Source organism: Eleginops maclovinus, chromosome 21 (assembly GCF_036324505.1).
Source record: "Eleginops maclovinus isolate JMC-PN-2008 ecotype Puerto Natales chromosome 21, JC_Emac_rtc_rv5, whole genome shotgun sequence".
Classification (NCBI taxonomy): domain Eukaryota; kingdom Metazoa; phylum Chordata; class Actinopteri; order Perciformes; family Eleginopidae; genus Eleginops; species Eleginops maclovinus.
Genome location: NC_086369.1, coordinates 4,002,021 through 4,024,585, shown reverse-complemented (window position 1 = coordinate 4,024,585; position 22,565 = coordinate 4,002,021). Strand labels below are relative to the sequence as shown.

At 40.3% G+C, this 22,565-nt stretch overlaps 1 protein-coding gene across 1 annotated transcript in view; it reads right to left on the bottom strand.

Annotated features, from left to right (window-relative positions):
- Positions 1 to 22,565, bottom strand: part of LOC134883891 (cadherin-12-like) — a 79,234-nt gene that overhangs the window by 14,899 nt on the left and 41,770 nt on the right. The window contains exons 4-7 of the mRNA XM_063912379.1: positions 19,549 to 19,668; positions 17,296 to 17,463; positions 14,359 to 14,546; positions 2,588 to 2,841 (exon numbers count right to left, since the gene is read on the bottom strand). Coding sequence (XP_063768449.1) covers positions 2,588 to 2,841; positions 14,359 to 14,546; positions 17,296 to 17,463; positions 19,549 to 19,668 — 730 coding nt within the window. The remainder of the gene's footprint in view (positions 1 to 2,587; positions 2,842 to 14,358; positions 14,547 to 17,295; positions 17,464 to 19,548; positions 19,669 to 22,565) is intronic.

Sequence of the window (22,565 nt, the reverse complement as noted above, 5' to 3'; positions counted from 1 at the left end):
ATCCTCCTGTGACTACGCCCCTCTGTCTTTGAGACCCATTGGAACTTTGGGAAGCTCTTTCAATTTCGGCCAACAATGAAGTATTCATGATGCCCTTTGTTTCCCCAGCAAGAGATAACTCGGCTCTATACTGCTAAATAGCGCAATCATTTGGGACTAAAGTCTAAAAGCTTATACCCTATGCATGATGGGTGATTGGGTCTATTTTTTAAGTAGAAAATGCAAGGCTGCTCTCTGAAGGCACCCTTAGAACAATGAGAGCTGCGGTAGTGATGAATATTTAAACTGCTGGAGACAAAGTGGAGTAGTGGGTACATGTGTTTTTGTTGTCCAAATCACTACGTATTGCATCTTCTTTTTATTATGAATGTTTTCTCAAGGATAACACATTCATAATAAAACATTTTCTGTCCATGCAACAGGTATTTTGGCCATCTGTGTTGCGCTTGAGTGATACATCTTGGAAGAACTAGCACTACAAAGTAGCTACAATGGACGAGTTTGGAAACAGAAGGGTTCTCATACATTTTTAAGAATGCACTTCTTTGACATTCTATTGTTATCTAGCACTCAAGTTTTATGTTAGAGTGTTGTTTATATGTGTGGTAGAGAGGCTGCAAAAGAAATGGAATAATTGGCCTACAGTGAAAATCAGGATACGAGTCAAGTCAGATGTAGGGAACTGAGCAGTGATGTTTGAATGTCCCAAAAATAAATGATCATAACATAAAACATGTTAAAACTATAAGAGTATGCAATTATATTCATGTTGTGCTTCTGTTTTCCTCTATTTGTTTACTGTATACTGATTATATTATTGTCATGTTCAATTAGGATTATATTTAATGCTTTTAATCCAGGGTTTTTTAATGTGCAAACTTTGCAAAAACTTTACTGGAGTAGCTAAGTCAGGATTTGGTTTAAAAAAAATAAAAGCACAACGGCCGCTTACTCAATTTAGTTAGTTCTAATTGCTGAATATTCTACAAAAAACATATCCACTTCCCCTTGTATCAACAGAGGCGATGTGCACAGTGTTGTGTAGTTGCACACCCCCACAAAATAAGAATATAGAATATATGATTACCATTAATTAAGTTATGTTAATTATCTCCATCTGCAAAATAAATCCCCATTAAAGATATCATCAAACAGTTGCCTCAAAGAAATGCATTTAACTGCAGGGAAATAGTTGGCCGAATCAACGTTTCAAATTGACAGCCAATTATATAATTGTCAAGAAACATAGCTATATCTGGAATATTTTAAGCCTTGGTAAATGTCAGCCCATGGGGATAACCTACAGTCTATTTACAGAAAAAGAGGTGCAACAGTTTCTGTAAAGCTAATCTCATTAAAAACTGAAATCCAACAGGTGGGATGCAAACATTAATTAAAACAAAGATCGGCTTATTAAGGTGACACAATAATTATCATTGTTTCAGTTTCAGGGATGCCGGCTAAAAACAGGCATTTCTTTTGATATTTTCCTTCAGAATTAACATCATTTTTTATAGTTTAATCATAAACAATATTTGTATTCATCACATTCTATTGAGTAAATTATCCAACTATGTAAATGTCATAGACTGCATAAATAAGCACATTTTAACAAGTCCTTATCAACCTGGACTTTCAGATATGCCAATTATGGGACCGCTAATAATATTATCTGTTAAATCACATCAGCGACACAACCTGAGCGGCAAAGAGACGATGCAAGCAGGATTTTTCATGACAATGTCAAATGTTCTACATAGATTGATTAGCCCTCTGATGAGTAAAGCTGACAATACTCTGAAGATTTAAGCCATGATGACATTAATGAATAGAGACTGGGAACATTGATGAATGGATTAGGGTTCTAAAACCTTCAATCACTGGCGGCAGTATTACAGTTCTTCTTCCTTTAGCTCTTTTATCCCCGCGGGAGTAACGAGGGATATTCGGTTCAATAGTTAAGCCTCTGAAGATGAAGATGTGCAGATCCAGGCCATCTTTATTCACTAAGACTACATAAAGCTTCTTTAGATGGCCAAACTGGGGGTCACACTATCTTAAATCCCCCCTGCAAAGTTTACTAAATTACAAATACATTTTTTAAATCTAAATCACAGGACTTTTAAACGATCACAATGAATTCCATGAATAGTCCATTTAAGGTGTATTATCTACTGAATTTGGACTATTTGCAAGGGACAATTCCAGTTAAAAAAATGTTCACTACTTATCAATCTAAAAAAAACAAGAGAACATTATATAAACATTTGAAAATAATTCAAATATGTTATTTAGGTGTAAATGCCGACATTGTTTTGGAGTTCAAGCCAATAGAAGTGCAAGTGTTTCGTAGTGATGTCATTACTTTATGGAAGTAAACAAAGGAGTCCTATTGAGGCGTTTCAGGCAGGTGGGGGAGTGTGTTTGAAACTCCCTCTCGAGGGAACAATGTGATTTCCGACCATCTACATGCACACAAACCTATATAACACAGTACAGCAAAGGGACAACCCCGAAAGCATAATGTGGCCCCTTTAAACTTGCCTGTGCAGTGTCTATTGTTTCACACTGAAGAGTAAAACTTTACCTGACTGGACTGCTGCTGGCGTCTAAATCTTGTGCCGTCACCGCTCCAATAATGGTGCCTGCGGGTGTGTCTTCATACACATCCATCAAATAGGAGGGCTTATTGAACACCGGGGGCTCATCCACATCCAAAACGTTAATCTTCACTGTTGCTGTGTCTTTGAAGGCCCCAAAGCTTTGAAATCGTGGATCCAGATGGGCATTGGAGGCGTCTACCTTAAAGGTGTATGCCTTTTTACTTTCATAGTCCAGGGGCTGCAAAAAAAGAAACAGAGAAAAGCCTGCAGTTGATTTAAAAATCATCATCTTTATGGGTATAGAACGTGTCAGCACTCCCATGTCATTTATTGTCTCTGTAGTATTCATCCAGTATGAACTAAGAGCACTTGAAAGAATGCATTGACTAATTCTGAACAGTATTAGCAGTGAGTTTCTTATTTCTGTTAGTCTAGCACTTTCAAGGATGAGTAACTGCTATCAATTGCCCGCATCAGCATGCTCTTATTGAATCTATTAAAGCATTTGGGTGATTTCCTATGTTGTCACTGAAAACACGTTGAAATACAGTCGCCTGAGGAGCAGAACTTAAGCGGTTACAGCTGACGATTACACATATTTTTGTTGTTCAAATAGCGGCTAATTGTGGTAGACACACTGGAGGCCCTGACACCTCTCTCACCTCCTCAGTGAAGTCAAGCTGCACTTTACTGGTTCAGCAGAACTACGCCCCTTTACAAGAGTTCTCCCAACCACAGCTTAGGGGTTCATCTGTTCTACCTCTTCAAGTTTCTGACACATCAGCTCAGGGTCAATTAGTCAAAGGCGAGGGGTGGAATCTGCATCCTCGGCATGTCTGCAGCTGAGGTGTAAACATTCGACAGCAGTGACACCCATGTTCGTGCGCCTGCCTGTCTCCTGCCCTCTCATGTGTGACCGACAGTACTTGGCGAGCTCGCAGTCGGTCACGCTCTGCTGGCCTACAGTCACATGAGAGACATTCCTTTCGGTGTATTTCAAATTGACTAACATGTAACCACTATGGCAGCAATGCTATCTCTCTGCCCCAGGACCTGCGCTCTTCTGGCATGTTGTTCTGAACGACACCAAGTGAAAAACAGCTGGTAATGGCACAGCAAAATGTCCTTAAAGAGACAGTGGATGTGAGTGGGGAGGTGCACTGGAGGGTGCAGAAAACAGCTTTTCTTCGGTGGAAGGGAAATATGACCAGTCATCTGTCCAAATTAAATGCACATGAATTAGCAATGTAATTAGAGTGTAACCACTAGGAATGATCAGAGGCTGTGCAGTGGTGATTTCACAGTGATAGCAGATGCTTCTCGAGCTCTCTGTCTCTCCTCCATCTCCATGGTTTCACAGTCTTGCTGCTACAGCAGGTGTCCGTAAAAGAAAAAGGAAAAAAAAGGAAGAGGGCTATGAGAAGGCAAGCCAATCTGAAAGCAATCATTGACCATCAACCGCCATGATTGGTTTGATTACAGTGTGCCAGATGCAACTGGCTAGGAACAGCTATAAGATTCTTCAACAGGAAATACACTCTGTCCCTTTCAATCTCTTTCAAGAAGTGACAACACAGTGAGTAGACCAAGCTCCCAGAAGATACAGTCGTGTATACACATGAAATTGATGACGGGTGTCATTCAAATGCCGATCCCTGCAATCAAACTAAAATAATTCCGGCCAACTTTCACCTATAAAGTCTTAAAAAATAGCTTGAAATATACAGCAGTGAATGTTTCAGATAACTCAGATCCCTTCAGGTTGCTGGAAATAAGCTTCAAAAGGAACTCAGTGTATCTAATAAAGTGAGTTTAAGACATGGAAGTAAAACACATCTGTTCTGTAAATCAAAAAAGATATTATTAGGGATTGATATGACATTCATCCAGTAATAAAATATACATAGCAGCTTTAAAAAGACATAAATAGGGCCCTCTTGCACTAGAGGCTACGTCATTGAACCATCGCATGTAGACAGCCTTGCACACCTCAGCTTTATTACAAGCACAGGTGGAGGACGAAGAGGAGGAGGGAAGGAGATGCTGGGGAGGTAGACAGCAGGAAGTGCACACCAGGCTTCATTAGCCAGACTCTCAAGGGGACGAGGAGAAGGGTTGCTTTCCATCTCAACATGCAGCATCACCATAGTTCAGATACAGGGCCTAACCCCCACCATTGAAAACTGTCCTATTTTCATGTAATCCTGATTTTACTTCCTACCTGACATTTTTGCCAAATCTGGCCTTATCTTGGACTAAATTACTATAACTCTAAACATCTAACTTCATTTGGTCCAAACAAAAACAAGACTTGGAACTAAAGTTGCCCTTGAGTTTCTTGCACCAACCAACCATACAGCTAACATGAGCTAGCAGCTGGAAGCTAGCTGGTGCATCATCCACAGCTAGACCTTAGCTCACTGAAGTTACTTCACGCCCTTGCCCAGTGCCCTTCTCTTTTGTTTGAATCTATTTTGAATTAAACAATCGATGGTGGACTATGCATGAAAGCTCTGCGGGCATGGCTGCCACTACTGTGCCAATCAGATGCCCTCACTCTGACTCGTTTATCTATTAGAGGCATTTAGTTAACCAGATGCCTTGATTAGCTAGCTAATAAGCTAACATAATCAACTAACTCAAAGAGATGTTCTTCTCCTTTTAGCTAAACCCTACAAAATCACCACCAGAGGGCGTGTTACATGACCTTAACGCCTCTGCACTGAACGGAATCACACATCCAATTCAGATGATTTTGTACAATCTTTGATCACAAAATTCAATTAATAATTCAACGTGTCTTGCTGACACCCTTGGAACAATGCATGGACAGAGATATGATCAACCACCAAGCACATTTTACATTTACATATTCTGATTTGGGTGTAAATCATTCATGTTAAGAGCTTCACTGCCTTTTTAAAGTGCCTAAGACTCATGATGGTCCAAGTATGACTGGGATGGCTGGGGCCAGGAGGGGGTAATGAGAAATTCTGAGTTAATGAGAAGACGTGCTAATGTGTCAGCGCATGACTTGGGGAGAATCAAATCAGATCTGGAGGCCATAGGGGAAATTTCCCAGGAAGGAAAAACGGCCATTCATTCTCTAACTGCTAGTACCATTTCCCCCCTTCCTCGAAGATGACCTACTTTAGGGCTCAGAATCAGAGCTGCATGAGGGAGTATTACACATATATTATCCTAAAACAAGTTGCATACACCTATGCATGTTCAGATACACGTTTGAAGTGTCATTACAGCTTCAGTTGTTATGCACATCTTATGGGTTACTGCGGACACAACAAGGAAGTGTATCAACGGAGGAATTTGTAAGGAGGACAGACCGAGTTCCTCTCATGTCAGTGCTGCTGCTCTTCAACATCACAACAGAACACACTTGAAATTCTAGACATGGTGCTGCGCCCTTTGATATGTAAATGTGCACCTTCATTGCACTGGCAGTGATACTGAATGAAGGAACTTTTTTTTTTCTTGCCAATTGAACCTGTAATGTTCCAAGGGAATTTGTTAACTTAAAACAGGGACTAATCAAGGCATCACAGTCTCTCTGGTACAGTATTAAGCTTCAAACACAATGGGAAAAAATACCTTATATTCAAATGTATGAATTCTGAACAATGGGTGTGCTTCCTTACGACTTATACTGCGATATGACATGTGGAAATGCATCATCTGAAATCGGTTTTTCACTTTATACTTGGATATGTTTCGCCCTCCACCCACCAAAGCTTGCTCCCTGCGCAGTTGGAGTGTTAGCTGCAGATGTTTTTACAGCTTGCTGGTTATTTTGGAGGAGCAGGATGATATGCATACTGAAGATGGGCTTCTCTGTGACACTATAGTATTCACCAGCAGATCAACAGACTTCTCCACCCTCAGCTGCAATGCCAATAGTTTCGGGGACAGTCTTTTGCCAACACCCATGGGTGCCTTTCCCCTTGGAGAATTATTATGGCAGCGCAGCAAGTCCACAGCAGTGTTTGTTTATGCTGATCACAGGTATTACCTGGAGAGGCTGATGATTAAGTAGGGTGAAAAATAATGCAAATGTTGTTTAAGCTGTGGTATTCAGAGCATCCTTGAATCCATTTACCATGGCATTATATATTTACAATACCACTTATGAATCATTAACACCCACTCACATGATTTATCCTCTGAGAGTAAATCAAAGCTTAGCCGAATATGCTTAGAATATCACACATTTCTAATGACAGCTGTCTACGCCAACACATTCCTCCACACGGCATCATGTCTGGATGCTTAATTCTCATGAGGCCAAAACCTCTTGATCCCACTTGACAGTACCCATCATCTAAACGCTAAAGATGTGCCTGTTTGGTTGATTTAAGTGTGGTTTCAACAATTCCCAAAACACATTAATTCTCAGAGGCAAAGCCGCTTCGAGGTGCAAACTCCTCTACAATTTAGAGATAAGCAATTATGACTGAGTGGTTTGAATGTGGCCTGATGTCTGTGTTTGGTAATGACTGACTTCTTCATAAGGTCACTGCTGTCTTTGACTGACAGTTCAGTGAAATCCTGCCATGCAGAAGAATGCTAAACTCCTCCAGCCACCATTGTGCCTTCAGCAGTCAACTGGCCACGAAGCACAATGGGCTTATCATCGCCAAAGAAAAGCTTACATGCCCCAGAGAGCGATTCGATGCCTCTCTTAATACTGGGGGGTCTTAGCACTGTGGAGAGGAGATGCTCACTTTATTGTGCTGCCATCAGTCACATCGGTTTGTGTCCTTGGCTGCCTCCAAGCATCTCCATCCCCCCAGTGCTCACAACAGTCGAGTGCCATGGAGAGGCTTGCCAGCAGCCCTGTCCAAACTGCAGCGGAGTGGAGTGACTGTGAAAGACTCACACTGCCACTCTTAATAGGACAGGGTTAGCCGTGGGATGAGCCCCGAGACTCTACTTTAATCTATTACACCCACGCTTCCCACGGCCACCAGAGAGAAGGCACTTCATCGACTAGCACCACCTCAGTCGCCCTTTTGTAACAATCTCTTTCCTTTTTGTCTCTTTGTACTCATTTACTTACACACATGCGTAACCACACACAAGTAGTTGCACACACACTTCGCTCCCTGCTTGGTGAGGTGTTATTTATGTGTGTGGTGCACCTGGATCTCCTGTTGTTCTCAGCTATTGTTTCCTTCTTTTCTCCTTCTTTCGACTCCTTTAACACCCCTTCTGAAAATAACTAATTTCGCCTCCCACTGGAACATTGTGCACTGTAATCAATAGATTAGTTTCAACTCCTGTCAGTGAGCAAGGCTCAGTCGATATCATTCTACTGGATGAGCTCTCAATGCTATCAGTTTTAAGCTATAATATATTGAAATCAAACTCCCCCCTGGCCATTTAGAGATTACATGTTTCACTTTCTAAGGACATTTAGCTGTTGGACAATGCATGGATGTGTCCTTGTTTAAGCGTTTAAATATATCACACTAAAGCCCTTCCTGTTCTTTCTTGTTCAACCAATATTCCTCACTATGTTCTGGCTTTCAGTAATGTTGGCAGTCTGTTCATTTCTTTCATTTGACCGTTCCTTTTTTTAAACTGACGGGTAGTGTCGCATCAAGACTGAAAGGCAGTAACAGCTTTCATTCTCTGAAATGATTAACTGTTCAAACAGCCCAGTAATGACATTTCTGATAGAGAAATTAAACTGCAGTCACTGTCTGACTTTAGTGAAATTAAGTCCTTAATAGATGGCGGCAAAGATGAAAAGGGCTTCTTGCTTCGATACTGCCGATCGTTATGACTTTAGGGAACTCTATTGGGCAACATTTGAGCTAAGCAATCCAGGCAATTAGTGGCATTTGCTTTGAATGAAAATGTTTATCAGTGTTTGCTCGCTGTTGGTGGCAAGCTTTTGTCTTAAATGTCAAGCAACACTGTAAGAATTATCTCTTGAAGGTGCAGCTCTTTGAAAGTGGGAATAATTGTCGTCTTATGCAATCTGGAGTAATCATTGGCCACTTTTCTAACCGTGTTACCTTATTAGAAGAAAATCTGGAAACAGATCAGTGTGGAGATGTAAACTAATTGCGTACTTACTGTATATAAGACCTCAAAACATTGGGCGGGTCTGCATTTGCTGTGGCAATACTAGAGTCAGTGATATAAAATATATACATTTATTTGATTACATTTGAGTCTCTTTCTGTCTCTGTGCATGGTGCTGAAACATTTACACAGTTTCTGGCTGTGGCACAAGCCTTCCCCCTCTTGTCTGTCTCAAATAAAATATTCCCTATATTATTTAACTTTATAGAGAACAGAATTCTCCCTTTCACACACAGAGGCAGAGGCTGCCATACAAGATGACATCTGCTCAGGGAGAACAACATTCATATACATTCACGCACCATTAGCCATGCCATCAGGAGCTATTGGGGATTTAGAATATTGCTCAATGACACATTGAAATGTTGAGGCCTGGGGAGCACCTATCTACCATATATCTAAGACCTATCCTGAGCCACAGTTGCCCCCAAAAGAAACCACAAACAAACAAATGAGATGCATTTATGTTGCACTTTTGGAGCTTATATGTGCAGATGGCTTATAATATTACTCTCATTTTGTAGTTTGGCCATAGGAAACAATTGGAGTTGAGTTCTCTAGCTAAATGACCTATGACTGGGAAATCCAGGGCTCAAACCACAACATACTTCATGGTTAAATGCTAGATTTCACCAATGGTTGAGGTGTAAATGCAGCACCGCACAAGTCCCCGGCACTTCTGTACTTCATGTTTTTTGAACCGCTCTGACACTGGGGGCGATGGATTTGGAGTCAGTGCCAAGAGGTATGCAGTCACTGCTCTTTACTCAATGCACTGTGGCCGCCGGGGGCATTCGGTTTCTTCAGAGAGTAGATAGTCCTGTATTACAATGGATTCCCTGAATATGAGCCAGTAAATATTTTGCCACACATGGCGAACAATGCTGTTCCTCTAGGCCTAGAACAGCATATTTCAATTACACATAACCGCCATCCCCTGTTCTCCCAGGAGGAGGTAAATAAACAAGAAAATGTGCATTTAATCTGACTAAAAGTATGTTTTACCAACACAAGGTTATCTTGCTGATGTGTGTGTGTGTGTGGGCTCCACATACTGTATGTATAGCTTTGTGTCCTGCTTTTTCATGTATAGCATGTTGCTCTGTGTGCACGATTTTGTCTGAATTCATCGGTGGATTTACCTATTGTCTCCCTTAATCCTATGTTTTGCAGATGGGATGTGCAAACCCCCTTCATGCCTCTGTGCCTCTTTTTTCCTCTCCCCCCTGTATCGTCAGACTGGGAAATAGATGATCATCCCTTGTACCCATTACTCAGCCTGATCCTCTTATCATAACCAACCTTCCTGAGTCTCTAATTTGGGGTCTGCCAAACTCTGCTCTGTGTACAATGTGGCTTACGACTCTGTCCTGCTGCGATTTGTCGATGCTGCTGCATTGGAGGGGAAGTCAAAAGGGAAAGAAAGAGACAGAGGCAGAGGGGGGAGAGGGGAAGCGAGAGGGATTGTCTGCACACATTTGCACACCTGTCTCTGGGGATATTCCACCAATGTGAAATAAGATAAGTCTGTGGGCGGGTCAGTATTCTGGGAACACAGTGAACAACTCATAAAGGCTTCATCTCCAGCTCCCCACACCTTTCCCAGGCACAGCTCATCCCTCTCTCCTCTGTTTTTTACTTCGTCCATGTCCTATCACTGTCCCACATTGGCAGAAGCACGTGTTGTTTAGTGCATTACACTGCAGGGGAGCCTGGGCAGGTAAAGGGGATAAGAACGTCCCCCATCAGTAATGCCTTTGTGCAGTAGCTTACCACTGTAGGGAGTACATCACACTGCCTCTGTGTTATATGGCAGTAAATCAAACACTACAAGTGAAAACAATAAAGAAGAGAAGCATCCCCATCCATTGAGGCTATACATGTAAACCATTCATTTACATCATAATTGCATCCTGCCTCATTTGGTTATTCCATTACTGTCAATGAGAAGGTCACTTTAAAATGATCTATTGGCATGCCTTTGAGAACAGTAGGTACATATATGTAAGCATGATATGGAGTTTGCATACACGTGCACAGAGCATCCCGAGCCGCGGTAACACCGAGCAGGGAATCAATTACTCACTCAGCTGCATATTTTCTGGGATCAAAGGATCACACCTTTGTGTTTGCTGGGGCTTGTGCTAAAAATGTACCAGTTAGCTAATACCCAAATCTGATATGTCAGAAAAACAAATTCAGATTTGCATTTCCCCCAGAAACATTTTACACACTTAGATCAGAAATACCCTGAAAGGCGCAGGAACAGATAGAATTGCCTGGCGACAAATCAGACAAAACATATGCGGTATCCCCGAAAATGAAAGAAGTGACAAAAAAAGACATTTTATTTAGTTGAGGTGAATTTACATGAAAGAGGCAGGATTTAGTGTGAGACCAAGTCCTTTAATTCTTCAATCATTTAATTTGCTTTATCAGTTGCAAAATGTTAGAGGAAACCTGTTGTTTGTTTTGTTATGAGTCAAATGTATACTGTTATGTCCTGACATTCAACATTATGGTTATTGCTGACATGAGTGTGGGACAGAAGTAGTTTTAGTAGAGTAGGAACTTTTTTCACATAAGATATATGATGCCTTGATAAATGTATTATATATATTAAGGATATAATAGTGTGCTTCTCAAGTGCCAATGTACCGAAGACTCAAACTGAGTATTGGGAGAATAATAAGAACAATCCAGGAAAGCAATTAATCTCATCCACAAGTCAGAGCATCTCTCATAAATATCTTCCTGGCCTTAAATAGATGTCCCCTATATCATATCATAGAGACATTTTGTGGCTGTTGCATTATGCAAACTTGGCAATGCTCTGCAGTATTTTTTTTTCCCTTCTATTGAACCTCAACAGCAGTGACAACAAAGGGCATCTAAACTCACCGCAGGGGTCTGCTGCATCCTGCCAAAGGAAAACGCAGCACCAGGTATGAAGGGATCGATGTGTAGGGGATTGTGGGAGCGGGCTGAAAGCATATCTGTGTGCAACGAGTTCTTGGATGTGTCAGAGTACATGATGGCTTGCATATGTGTAGTTTGGTGTGTGGGCAAGATCAAATCACTTTTACCATAATCATGGTCCTTATCTGTAACATGACACGTTCGGAAACACTGAGCCAACCAATTGCCAGCTGTTCGAGTGATACTGATGACATGTGTTTTAACAGCACTCTGCTGGAAGTGTGAGCGGCTCTCTATAAATGGCAGGAAGAATATTATAAACTGTGGAAAATCTGCACATTGCACATCTTGTATACCAGAAGTGGTCAGATATCTTATTAAAGTCAAAGTAGGAATATACCCTCATGTAAAATTCCAATACAAAGTTTGAGCATGAAAGATACACTCATTGCGCAGATTCATTCATCTGGTATTATTTATTCATAATGCATTAAACATACCTTCAATGTTGCAGCTGATGACTGTGGTGATTATTTTATTCACTTTAAATGCTGCTGATAGCTTAACCTATATTAATATATAAATGATTGATTTTTATATATACTTTAACAATGTAAATCTGCAGAGTCACTAGTAAATGTATCATATCTGTAAGCCCAGATTCCTCTTTACACAGCACTTAGGCTGTGATTAATATGACCAAATATGGGAAAGGTGTCATTCTGATGAGGCTTTCATATCGTAAATGATCTTAATAATGCCCTTTTTGTCACACTGACGCTTATCACCATCTTAAAAGTAGGTGTGTAGTCCCCTGAAACTTTAATAAGCTGATACTGAGACTCTTTTATTCTCTGCTCATAAATGCATATTATCACCCTCTGTCAGGCAGCTGAATGCTTTCAGTGTCCGAGGAGAAATAATATCTCCACCGTGAAGCCTGTGGGTAGGAGAATAATCATTTTTATCTTCAGTGGGTTTGGCCTTTATGGATCTTAACCTCTTTAACTATGAGATTTCATAAACCCAAACAACATGAATACATTATTAAAGCCGACACTGAGAAATTTGCTGACGGGCTTTTCAATGGAGCAAATCTGAAGCTGTTTAATTTGTCCTATTATTTAAAATTGCTATAGTTATTAATGGAATTATCACAGAAACTGCACTTTGATATATTTGAAAAGAAATGAAATATCCATAAATTGTTAATCCAGACTTCAGATCTTAAGGACATAAGGTCATGACATTATTTAAAGACTGAATGAACCTGATCATGGAATGGGGGAAGCAATCTATATATAGACATAGTTAATAATTGACTGCATAATAAGACTTATTAGAGTCTAGCTATTTGTTAGATTAGCAAACAGGTCAATCTATTTCTGCCTCTAACGTTACTCTGTGTCCTTTTTCTTTCACCTCTGGCAGTTGTAGGTCCCCCTTGAAAATGAGATGATGGATCCCAAGGGTTTTTCCTTGGAGTAATACTTTTCTTTTATATCTCTGGTGCTTTCGTGCCACTTCCCTTTTCGTGCAGTGATCATAGCACTACAAACGTGCTAAAAGTAGGTTTAAAATATGATATTTTTGCACCGTTGTTCAGAGGAAGTGCAACCAAAGGCCGAGACCTCTTGCTGTAGGTCACTATGCACTGGCTGTATAATCCATTTAGCAAAAAAGAACATATGGCATAGTAAATGAGGCCTGACAGGCTGCGTTAATGCTTTATATAGCACAGGCACTCAGAGAGCGCTGTTCCTTTGCTCTTAGGCATCGGCTGCAAGAGACAAACAAAAAGAGAGCGTCTCACAACTGAGGGATCACAGGTTCAGCATCCGTTGTGTAACACCCTGCACACTCTCTATGATTTAATGTATTTGAAACATTTATTTTAATACGTTTAAATGTAATACGTAAAACAGTACAGTACCAGTGAACATCTACAGTAGGTGTATAACACAGTGGCATATTTGCAGGAAGTATAAGATGCTAGGGGTGCTGGAACAACCCCCCCACACACTTGCACACATACACAACTGTATATGTATAGCTGCCAGATTTTTCCCCAGTGTTATATCGCTTCTTTCCCATTCCATGTCACATGCAGGAAGGAAGCGTTGGACAGGATTTCGACAGCCTCTCCAGCATGAAAGAGGTTTCAAATGCAGGAGACAACCAATTGAAGCACACAAAATGTGTTGCTTTGTCTTGATTGACAATACTGCTTCACTATGTCTTACTAAAGGCCCATTTTGAAAACTATGGCATTCAAATTGTCATATTATTTGACTTGTATAACGAAATATGATGCTGTCAAGATGTGATATGACCCCTTAGGGCACCGTTTTGTATATATTTATGCCATTTCTATGTTTGAACATTCTGATCGGGGCCTTCAGAGCATAATTATAGCAGCAAGCCTTTATCTGCAATGTACCGTAAAGATACATTTGAAAAATGTAGAAGAGAATCAATAGACAGTGTGTGATGTGATACGAGTTTATGTGTGTTGTATTTTAGTGTGCATATTAATAAGCTTCCATCAATGCATTTCAACACGTTTTTAACATTGAAACTAGGCTTTTATTTTGTGAAAATACACAGGAAGTGTTGAATTTTATTGACGGTGGCTTAAAAAAAAGGGGAAAACTGCATAATTAGGTATGCATCAGTACTTTGCAGGTTGCAGTGAGGAATTCATTAAACACAAAAATGGATTCCATACCCGTTTGAGAATTATGATCCCCTCTTGGTTGTGTTCATTCGTGGTGATGTCAAACATGGCGCCTCCATCACCTGGCACGATGGTGTACTCTACTTCAGCATTTTTCCCGATGTCCAAGTCATGGGCCTTGATTCTTCCGACAGCAGAGCCCACTGCGGAGGACTCAGGAACCCGGAGATGAAAGAAACCTGTCAAACAAACAAACATCAGACCGGATTCATTTATTATCATCAGTTGACATCGGATGGAAAACGCAGAGCTCTTCACATCCTCTGTCCTTTATGTGTCTTATCCACCCACAGGCAGGCTGCTGATATGCTCTGTCTGAAGTCTGCCCTGTAGCTATGAGCATGACATTATTCCATTTGGACGTGCTTGGACATCAAGGCCGTACAGCCCCTTGTAATTGGCAGACTCAAACCTGTATGATCCACAAACACAAGAGCCAGGGGCTGTGATACTCCCAACAGGAGAAAAATCACTGAGTGCTTGGAAAGAAATCTACAAGCAAACAAACTGCAGATTGATTGATTATCCCTTACACCACACAATAGGTGGAAATGAATCTGTTTCGGTTTTTCCCTTTTACTTTTTGAGATAGCTAGTATCGGCAACAACATAATCTGCTGATCCAAGAGAAATATAATCTGTTGCGAACAGCTGGCAGCATCGTAGAGGTGCCATGGGCAATTCAGTAGCACAATACTAGTGTCCAAATTCATTCATTTCAGGCCTTTCATTCCATACTCAGAACCATGTAAGGTCAAGTAGTGAATGTGCCATTATTTTTAACACCGGTGTTGTGTCAGAGGTTACACAACCACTATTTTTCTGATGCCACGGCTGGCTTCAATGCTTTGTTGACACAAATTCTTCATTTGATTAAACAAATTCCTCACCCATTTCAATGGTGCAACAAATAATTACTCAAGATCTGTTCTGATAAAAAATCGTCATGGAATGTCATTTATGTTGCCTTTATATGAGAAAGGTGAGAGATGTTTGAATCTCTGAGGATGGTGCTATTTGACACATAAAAGCATCACACTCTCTGAAGGATGACCTTGCACATTAAAATGTACAATAAGGGTGAAAACAGAAGCTCATTGGCATACAGGATATTAATTTTTCTAGGTGGAAAACTTAAATAATCTACTAAAACAAACACCAATGTTTCTTAAGTTTTGGGGAAATATTGCATGAAATGCCCTTCAAAATACACACTATACTTGGTTGTAGCAGGATGGGGGGAAATGAAAACAAAAATTAAGAAAAAACAGTAATATTTCTCTCCTGGTCACAAAGGGGGGTTGCTTAACAAGTGGAGAACTCACGCAAGTGCTGCAAGAGAAAGGGAAGTCTGATCCTGCTAACCCAGTTCTATTTTTAGGGGAATTTTTCTGGTCAACAAGGCTGTTTTTGTTTGAACTGACACACTTGGTTTTTGTATCTTTTGGGGTTACGTTTTTGGGTTTCTCTGGCTTTGTGATGTACTGATTATAATTTTGGTCCAATAAAGCCACTTTACTTTGATGAAAACAAATTGATTGATTAGTTCTACATTCCGTGAAGGTCACCGGGCTTTCCCTCCGTCTGTTTCAGTAAAATAACCTTCTTTTGTTTTTGACGCATATATATTTAAAATATATCCCAAATGTAATGTTATACTTTTGGGATAAAACCTACGCTACATGGTGTTGCTATCTCACTGTTGATCCTTGGATTTTGAGAGGGGATCTGAGGCATTGGGGTGAATTTGGATGCTCAAATTTCAATAAATAATCGAGTACTTTCAAGGACATTTACAGTATTTAGAAGGTGGATGTCAGTTGAAGGACAGCACACAGCACCAGTGCCAAAAAGAATGAGTTGCAGATTAGGAGAAGTTAGGAAACAGCTGTGACATGCCACTGCTTATAGGATAATTCAACAAAGCCACACGCAGTTAATACACCCCTATTAATCATGACCATTTCAGTTACAACCACATCTGGTATCATAAAAAAAGATCATTCAGAGGATTTACAAATGCTTAATCTATAATAACTAGAGGACAGATGTGGCATAGATAACATGCTGGAATATAATCAGAATTATTTGATGAGGTTCCCCAATATGGCCGGCAGACTTCTTTTTTTTTTTAACCTGTAAGCCTATAAAGATGGAAGAGGGAAGACAACAAAGAGAGGATTTGGGACAGGGCAGGGGGGCCGCCATACTTGGCCCCACCTCTGTGCTGTGACAGCATTATGGAAATATCATCTTTTCCCCGCTGCCAGGGAAGCTTGTCCGTCTGACGGCATGTATTTACATTCAGGGGAGACGACTGGAGAGACCGCATCAATACACAACAGTATTTTGCCTTTTCTGTCAGACACTAGCTGATTTTTAAAATAAAATACACACAATTTAATACGTGTGCTTAGTATAAGTAGAAAAGCTTTCACAGATCAACTTGTTTACAGTAATGCATTTTTTTCCCGCCTTGGCTTTTTACATGACCTGGTGAACGGCACAATCAAATTAATCTGGTTTAGCAGCTTATTCAAAATATCGGATGGAGAACATGGAGTGTTTAAACACTGACTCAATCCCTGATGCAGCAGCAAACCTGCTCTAAATATAGAAGGATGCCCCATGAGCAAAACTATAGCAATACTACAGTACAGTTCATTTGCCAGGAGTATTACATGTAGATGCAATCATGTTAAATAAACAGGCCTTTGCTTACGACAGAGCATAATGACAAATAATGAAACCTAATTACAAAGAGGATACATGATGAATACCCCCCGCCCTGTTGTAATTACACAGTGTTTATTTTGTTATCATACAATGTGTGAACCTGCAAAAAGTGAGTCAGCTTTATCACTGCTATTTCATACAAATGAAAGTAGGTGTTGGCATGCTGCAATTATTTTTCAATTATTTACTCACTTTTAGAGAACCTGGGTGGATTATCGTTGACGTCACTGAGAGTGATGTTGATAGTGGTGGTCCCGGCCAGCCCCCCCAGCTGGCCCCCCATGTCCTTGGCCTGGATCAACACCTGGTACTGTTCCTTCACCTCTCTGTCCATATTGGGCAAGGCTGTCTTTATAACACCTGGCGTACGGCAAGAGAAATAGGATGTAGAGCGGTGAGGAATAGGGAGGAAGAAAAAGAGAGTGAGCAGTTAAAAAAAGACCCAAGGGAAAAACAGTGGTAACCTAGAATATATTTGGCACTAAATGCACAATTAACCTCATAATGCACAATGTAATATAGTTCCTGTTAAGGAGCTGACTGCCCAGGAAGACACTCTAACCAAGGTTGAAATAGAGGTCATTCCACAAACTGGAGACACTTGACATTCAATAGGGAGCTCTGGTGAAGCCATATAATGATTCACTTGAGGATCAGAGACCCTGAGATCAGAGAGCGTTTGTACTGCAGATTAATAGCGAGGTCCACTGGAGGTTGGCAGGGTAAAAGGCAGTGGGCAGCATACTGTAGGTGTGTCTGTGCTTTTCCCCACTTCTTATTTCATTTAGTATGGTGAGGAGGATGGAGCACTTGATCCACAAACATGTGTGAATGAAAAATCACACACTGTTTGCATTTAACATTTCTGTCACCATGTTTAGAGAAGGGGTATGTTTATCTCTGAGATCGATAATTCTGTGACAGACATGGAGATTTACTTGTCCCCCACCCTTCCATCGCTCAACTTTTTTTCCTCCCAGCAGTTGTTCCTGTTGCGATGTGCATTTGCAGATAGATGCAGGCCCAGCAGTGCAAACATTTACTTTAACAGTTTGATTTTTTCCCAGCATCAGTTTGAAATACAGTCACAGTACGTGCTCTGTGAAGCTCTGGGATGAGCGGCATAATCAGCTACAGATTCCCTCGTATCTGCCTGGGTGATATGTATGAACCTATTTTCGTATGCTTTGAACTGCCCCAGATGGAAAGCCATCAGCAGCCCACTGCCGACAGACACTGGTGGTTTGAAGGTATTTCTGATGTAGAGCAGTCACTGCCACTCGGCAACCTTTTTCCTGCCATTTACCTCCCATGACACCCACCGCCTACACCAGAATCCTGCAAGTGTAAACAGAGTGGGACTTATATTGTTATATTGCATATTGTTTTATTTGTCTTTGCCTCCAATTTAAGTTCCCTTTTATTACAGTTTGCCAGCTAATGCTACGCAACCATGCAGTGTCCATGAAGCATACACTCAGATAGACGATGGTGGATTTGAAATTACTGTTCATTTCTTGATTTAGAGACTGTCTGTCTGTCTGTCTGTCTGTCTGTCTGTCTGTCTGTCTGTCTGTCTGTCTGTCTGTCTGTCTGTCTGTCTGTCTGTCTGTCTGTCTGTCTGTCTGTCTGTCGGTCTGTCTGTTTTCGAGGTTCAATTTATATTTTTATATGTTCCATAAAGTAAGCAACTACCATTTTCATATTTACTGTACTTAAAACTGTTTTCATCTAGCTGTCTCTGCAGTAACTCTCCTGCATGCTTATATATTTTTTAATGATTTTAAATAATATAAAATAGGGTTTTCTGCAGGGTTCAAAAACTGTATATTGTATACCTACTTTTTTGCAGTCTTTCTAGCAGGAGAATGAAGGATAATCAAAGGAAAATAAGCGTTACTTGAATTACTGTTCAAACAATTACAACAAGTGATGATTGGTGATGAATCATCAATTTAAGTGTAAGTCTAAATGTAAAGTCTAAATCCGGCAGGGTAGCAATTGTCTTTAGGACTTTTAAGAAACCTTGTAAATGCTTAATATCAATGCTGTTTGATTCTAGATGCAATTGACCCTTTACTTCGTACCTTAAGAAAATAATTCAACATCTTTATTGGAGAGCATGTGTCCTTATGGCCTCATGATTTGTGGATTGCCCCGACGGTCAATTCTTGGATCGTTTTTATTCTCATGATGTATGCTTGCACTGGCCCACACCGCAGCATATTTCACACACTGTTTGGAAGACACTCAATCATACATATCATTCAAGCCTAATGGCTTAGATGACCTTATTTTACTGCACAATTGCCTCGCAGCAATTGCCAGGTGCACATAAAACAGGTATTTATTGTTGACTTTCACATTTAAAGTGAAAACATGGAGATGTTTTTGAACTCTACACTGACTGAATGATTTCCTTACATGAATCAGAATGTGCTTTACCTGTTTTGGGGTCAACGGAGAAGTATGGCTGGCCATGGAGGATGCTGTACACCACTCTGGCACTGTTTCCATAGGTGGGGTCGTCTGCATCTGTGGCTGTTACTTGCGTCACATATGTCCCTGGGGAAAACAGTGGGAAGACATATTGACTTTCACTTGATTTGTTTCCTCATCAGACCACATTCAAAAGTCTCTGAAGTCCATCAGTTTGCTGAATGAGCTCACCTGACACTAATAAATGATGGATCACATTTGAGAGGGCAACAGCTAATATTGAACAAAGTCGCATATTGAGTGCAATGAGGAGGAGTGTTGAAAAGGGAAGATGGGTTTGGATTTGGTCTAATGATAGTGGTAAATGTTTTGAGAAAAAGACTTTCTTAATTTTGGAAAAGGTTTTTGTAACCTTAACCATACTCGGAAAAGCTGCTGTTGGGTAGTACACTATGGGCAGATTGGGAGGCCACCATCTTAGTACTGACGACTCAAGGTCACCGTCGGAGCTACCACAACCTTACTTATGCATCATTTTTAAATAAAAAAGGGGAAATGTTATGTTAATGTAAAGAAATATAATGTCTAAACAGTAAAACTATTGGCATTGAGCTCTTTTGATTCTTAAATGTAAATCTAATTTATTAAGCTCATAAAAACATAAAATGTACTCAACAATTATTCAAAATTGGGCCACGAAGAGCTGATATATGGCCTCTTTCTGATTCAAACTCAAATGGCCAATGACACTAAGCACCATGTTGGTGTCTTTTTTCCGGATAGTGCAATACATCATGAGATTTTGTTGTTTTAAACTGCACTGTACGTGACCTACTTTTAAATAAAGTAGTGCATTTTGGCATTGGAAGTTGCTGCTGGGTTTATAATATTTGCATTACTAAGTGGGAATTATTTAAAGAAATAATTAAAGCAAATAAAAGCTCTTGTGTGACCATTCATTTAAATGTTTACAATTAAGTAAACAAAGGGGCCATGGCAAGAATAGTATTAGTATGGCAGTCTTCCAAACTCCTGCAGTCAGAGAGACGGGATAATTACTTGTTGGAGGATCGGCCCATCCTCCTTAACTAGCTGGCATTGCACATGGCCCTTATTGAACATGTATTCAAATTCCATGTTCAACCATTTTGAGGAGAATTAAAAATGCCTTGTCAGCCTGACTTACTCTGGAAAAAACAAGGCTGATGTTTCTTGGGCAGATGGGCAGATTTTTTATAATAGAAAGGTTGACGTAGACAGCTGAGTGAACATGCTGTGGTAAACGTTTTCATAGATAGATAGAATGGGAGGATGAAACCCTCTTTATTGTCACATACATGCACACAGCAGAGCACACACAGTGAAATTAGTCCTCTGCATTTAACCCATCCTAGTACTAGGAGCAGTGGGCAGCTATCGTGCAGCGCCCGGGGAGCAATGGGGAGGGGGGATTGGAGGTGTCCAGTGCCTTGCTCAAGGGCACAACAGCAGGGCCTAGGAGGTGAACTGGGACCTCTCCAAGTAGCAGTCCACTTTCCATTTTTCAAGTCTGTTCGGGGACTTGAACCGGCGACCCTACGATTCCCAGTCCAAGCCCCTACTGACTGAGCCAGGTGCAGGATTGTGGATCGCTTATATAAATAGTAGACGCTGACCAAAGGGAGGACCTTTAATCTAAATTCTGCTAAGCTTCCCTGTAAGAACTTGCTGTGTAATAAATAGGCTTTGCAGTCGGAGCAGATGGTAATAATAGCATTAAAACTTTAGGTGAGAGAGATTAGTCTCTCTATCCTTACTAACAAATCCACACGTGCCTGATTACCAAAGATAGACTGCATAGTGTTGTAACACCAATGTACAATAGATTAGATGATACATGAACTCATTTTCAGTTTAGCAAGGGAGCAAGTAGTAAAAGTGTATAAGCCCTTGAGCATGGCAGACACCCACACATTTCCAGGTGACAAAAGCAACAGCTATTACTTTAGGTGTGAGAGCACAGCAAGCCGGATAAATTATGTTCCTGCAATTATGGAAAATCAGGATTGCAAGAAAGTCGAAGAATTTGATACAAAGGACAATGTCGATTTACACCGGAGGCACATGAAGAGTTTTGAAAAAAAAGATCTCAGTTAGACACATTTTCCATCTCAAAGATGAGTAAACTGATCCAATCAATGACCTGTGTGAGTTCCGTCTTGGGTCAAAAAATGTTTTGGGGCAGGATTTGGGTACGACCAACAGTTCTTTGCTGCACGTCGTCCCCTCTCTCTCCCCTTTCCTTTCCTATATTCAGTTGTATTATCTAATAATGGCGAGACAGGCCACAAACAATCTTTTAATATAGATTTGTTTTATGTTTGGAGACAAATTCATCGAGTCTAAGAAATTTGGTGGTAATTAAATGCTTTAATTTAACCCGTGCATCTGTCACTTTCTAAATGATTCACGGACAATTGAATTGCTTATAAGTCGAAGGGAGTGTCTGGATTGCCTTGAGTGATTTCATAATGTCTGGCCATTGATTGGTTTCATTACCAGGCATTATTGCAAATTAATGTTTAGTATCTCTCTTTTACTTTTGTTTTCCAATAACATAAAACGTCCGAAGGGAGATGGAGACAACACGAGGGATGTAACAGTTAATGAACCCATTGATCTCACATCTCTTGCTGGTATAAATATTGAGAATAACATTTAGTCAGTTTGATGATTCTTTTTTGCACTGGCAGTAAATATTTACCTAACACAAATTGTGGGGTGCTGTTTTAAACTCACAAGTGCACTCTCAGCTAAGATATTTCTGATAATGGTGTCATTCTGCATAATTTGGCAACCCTTATCACTGGCACTTTAAGGTTTTAACAGTAATGAGAGAGGGTAACACATCATTCTGAACACATAATCCATTAGTCTTGTTTTTTAACAGATTTTATCTGATGTATTTTTTAAATTCAATCTTTATTGTTGAACACATAACTCACTTTTCAAGTATTTTTTCTCAAACTATTTGTTTTAATTTT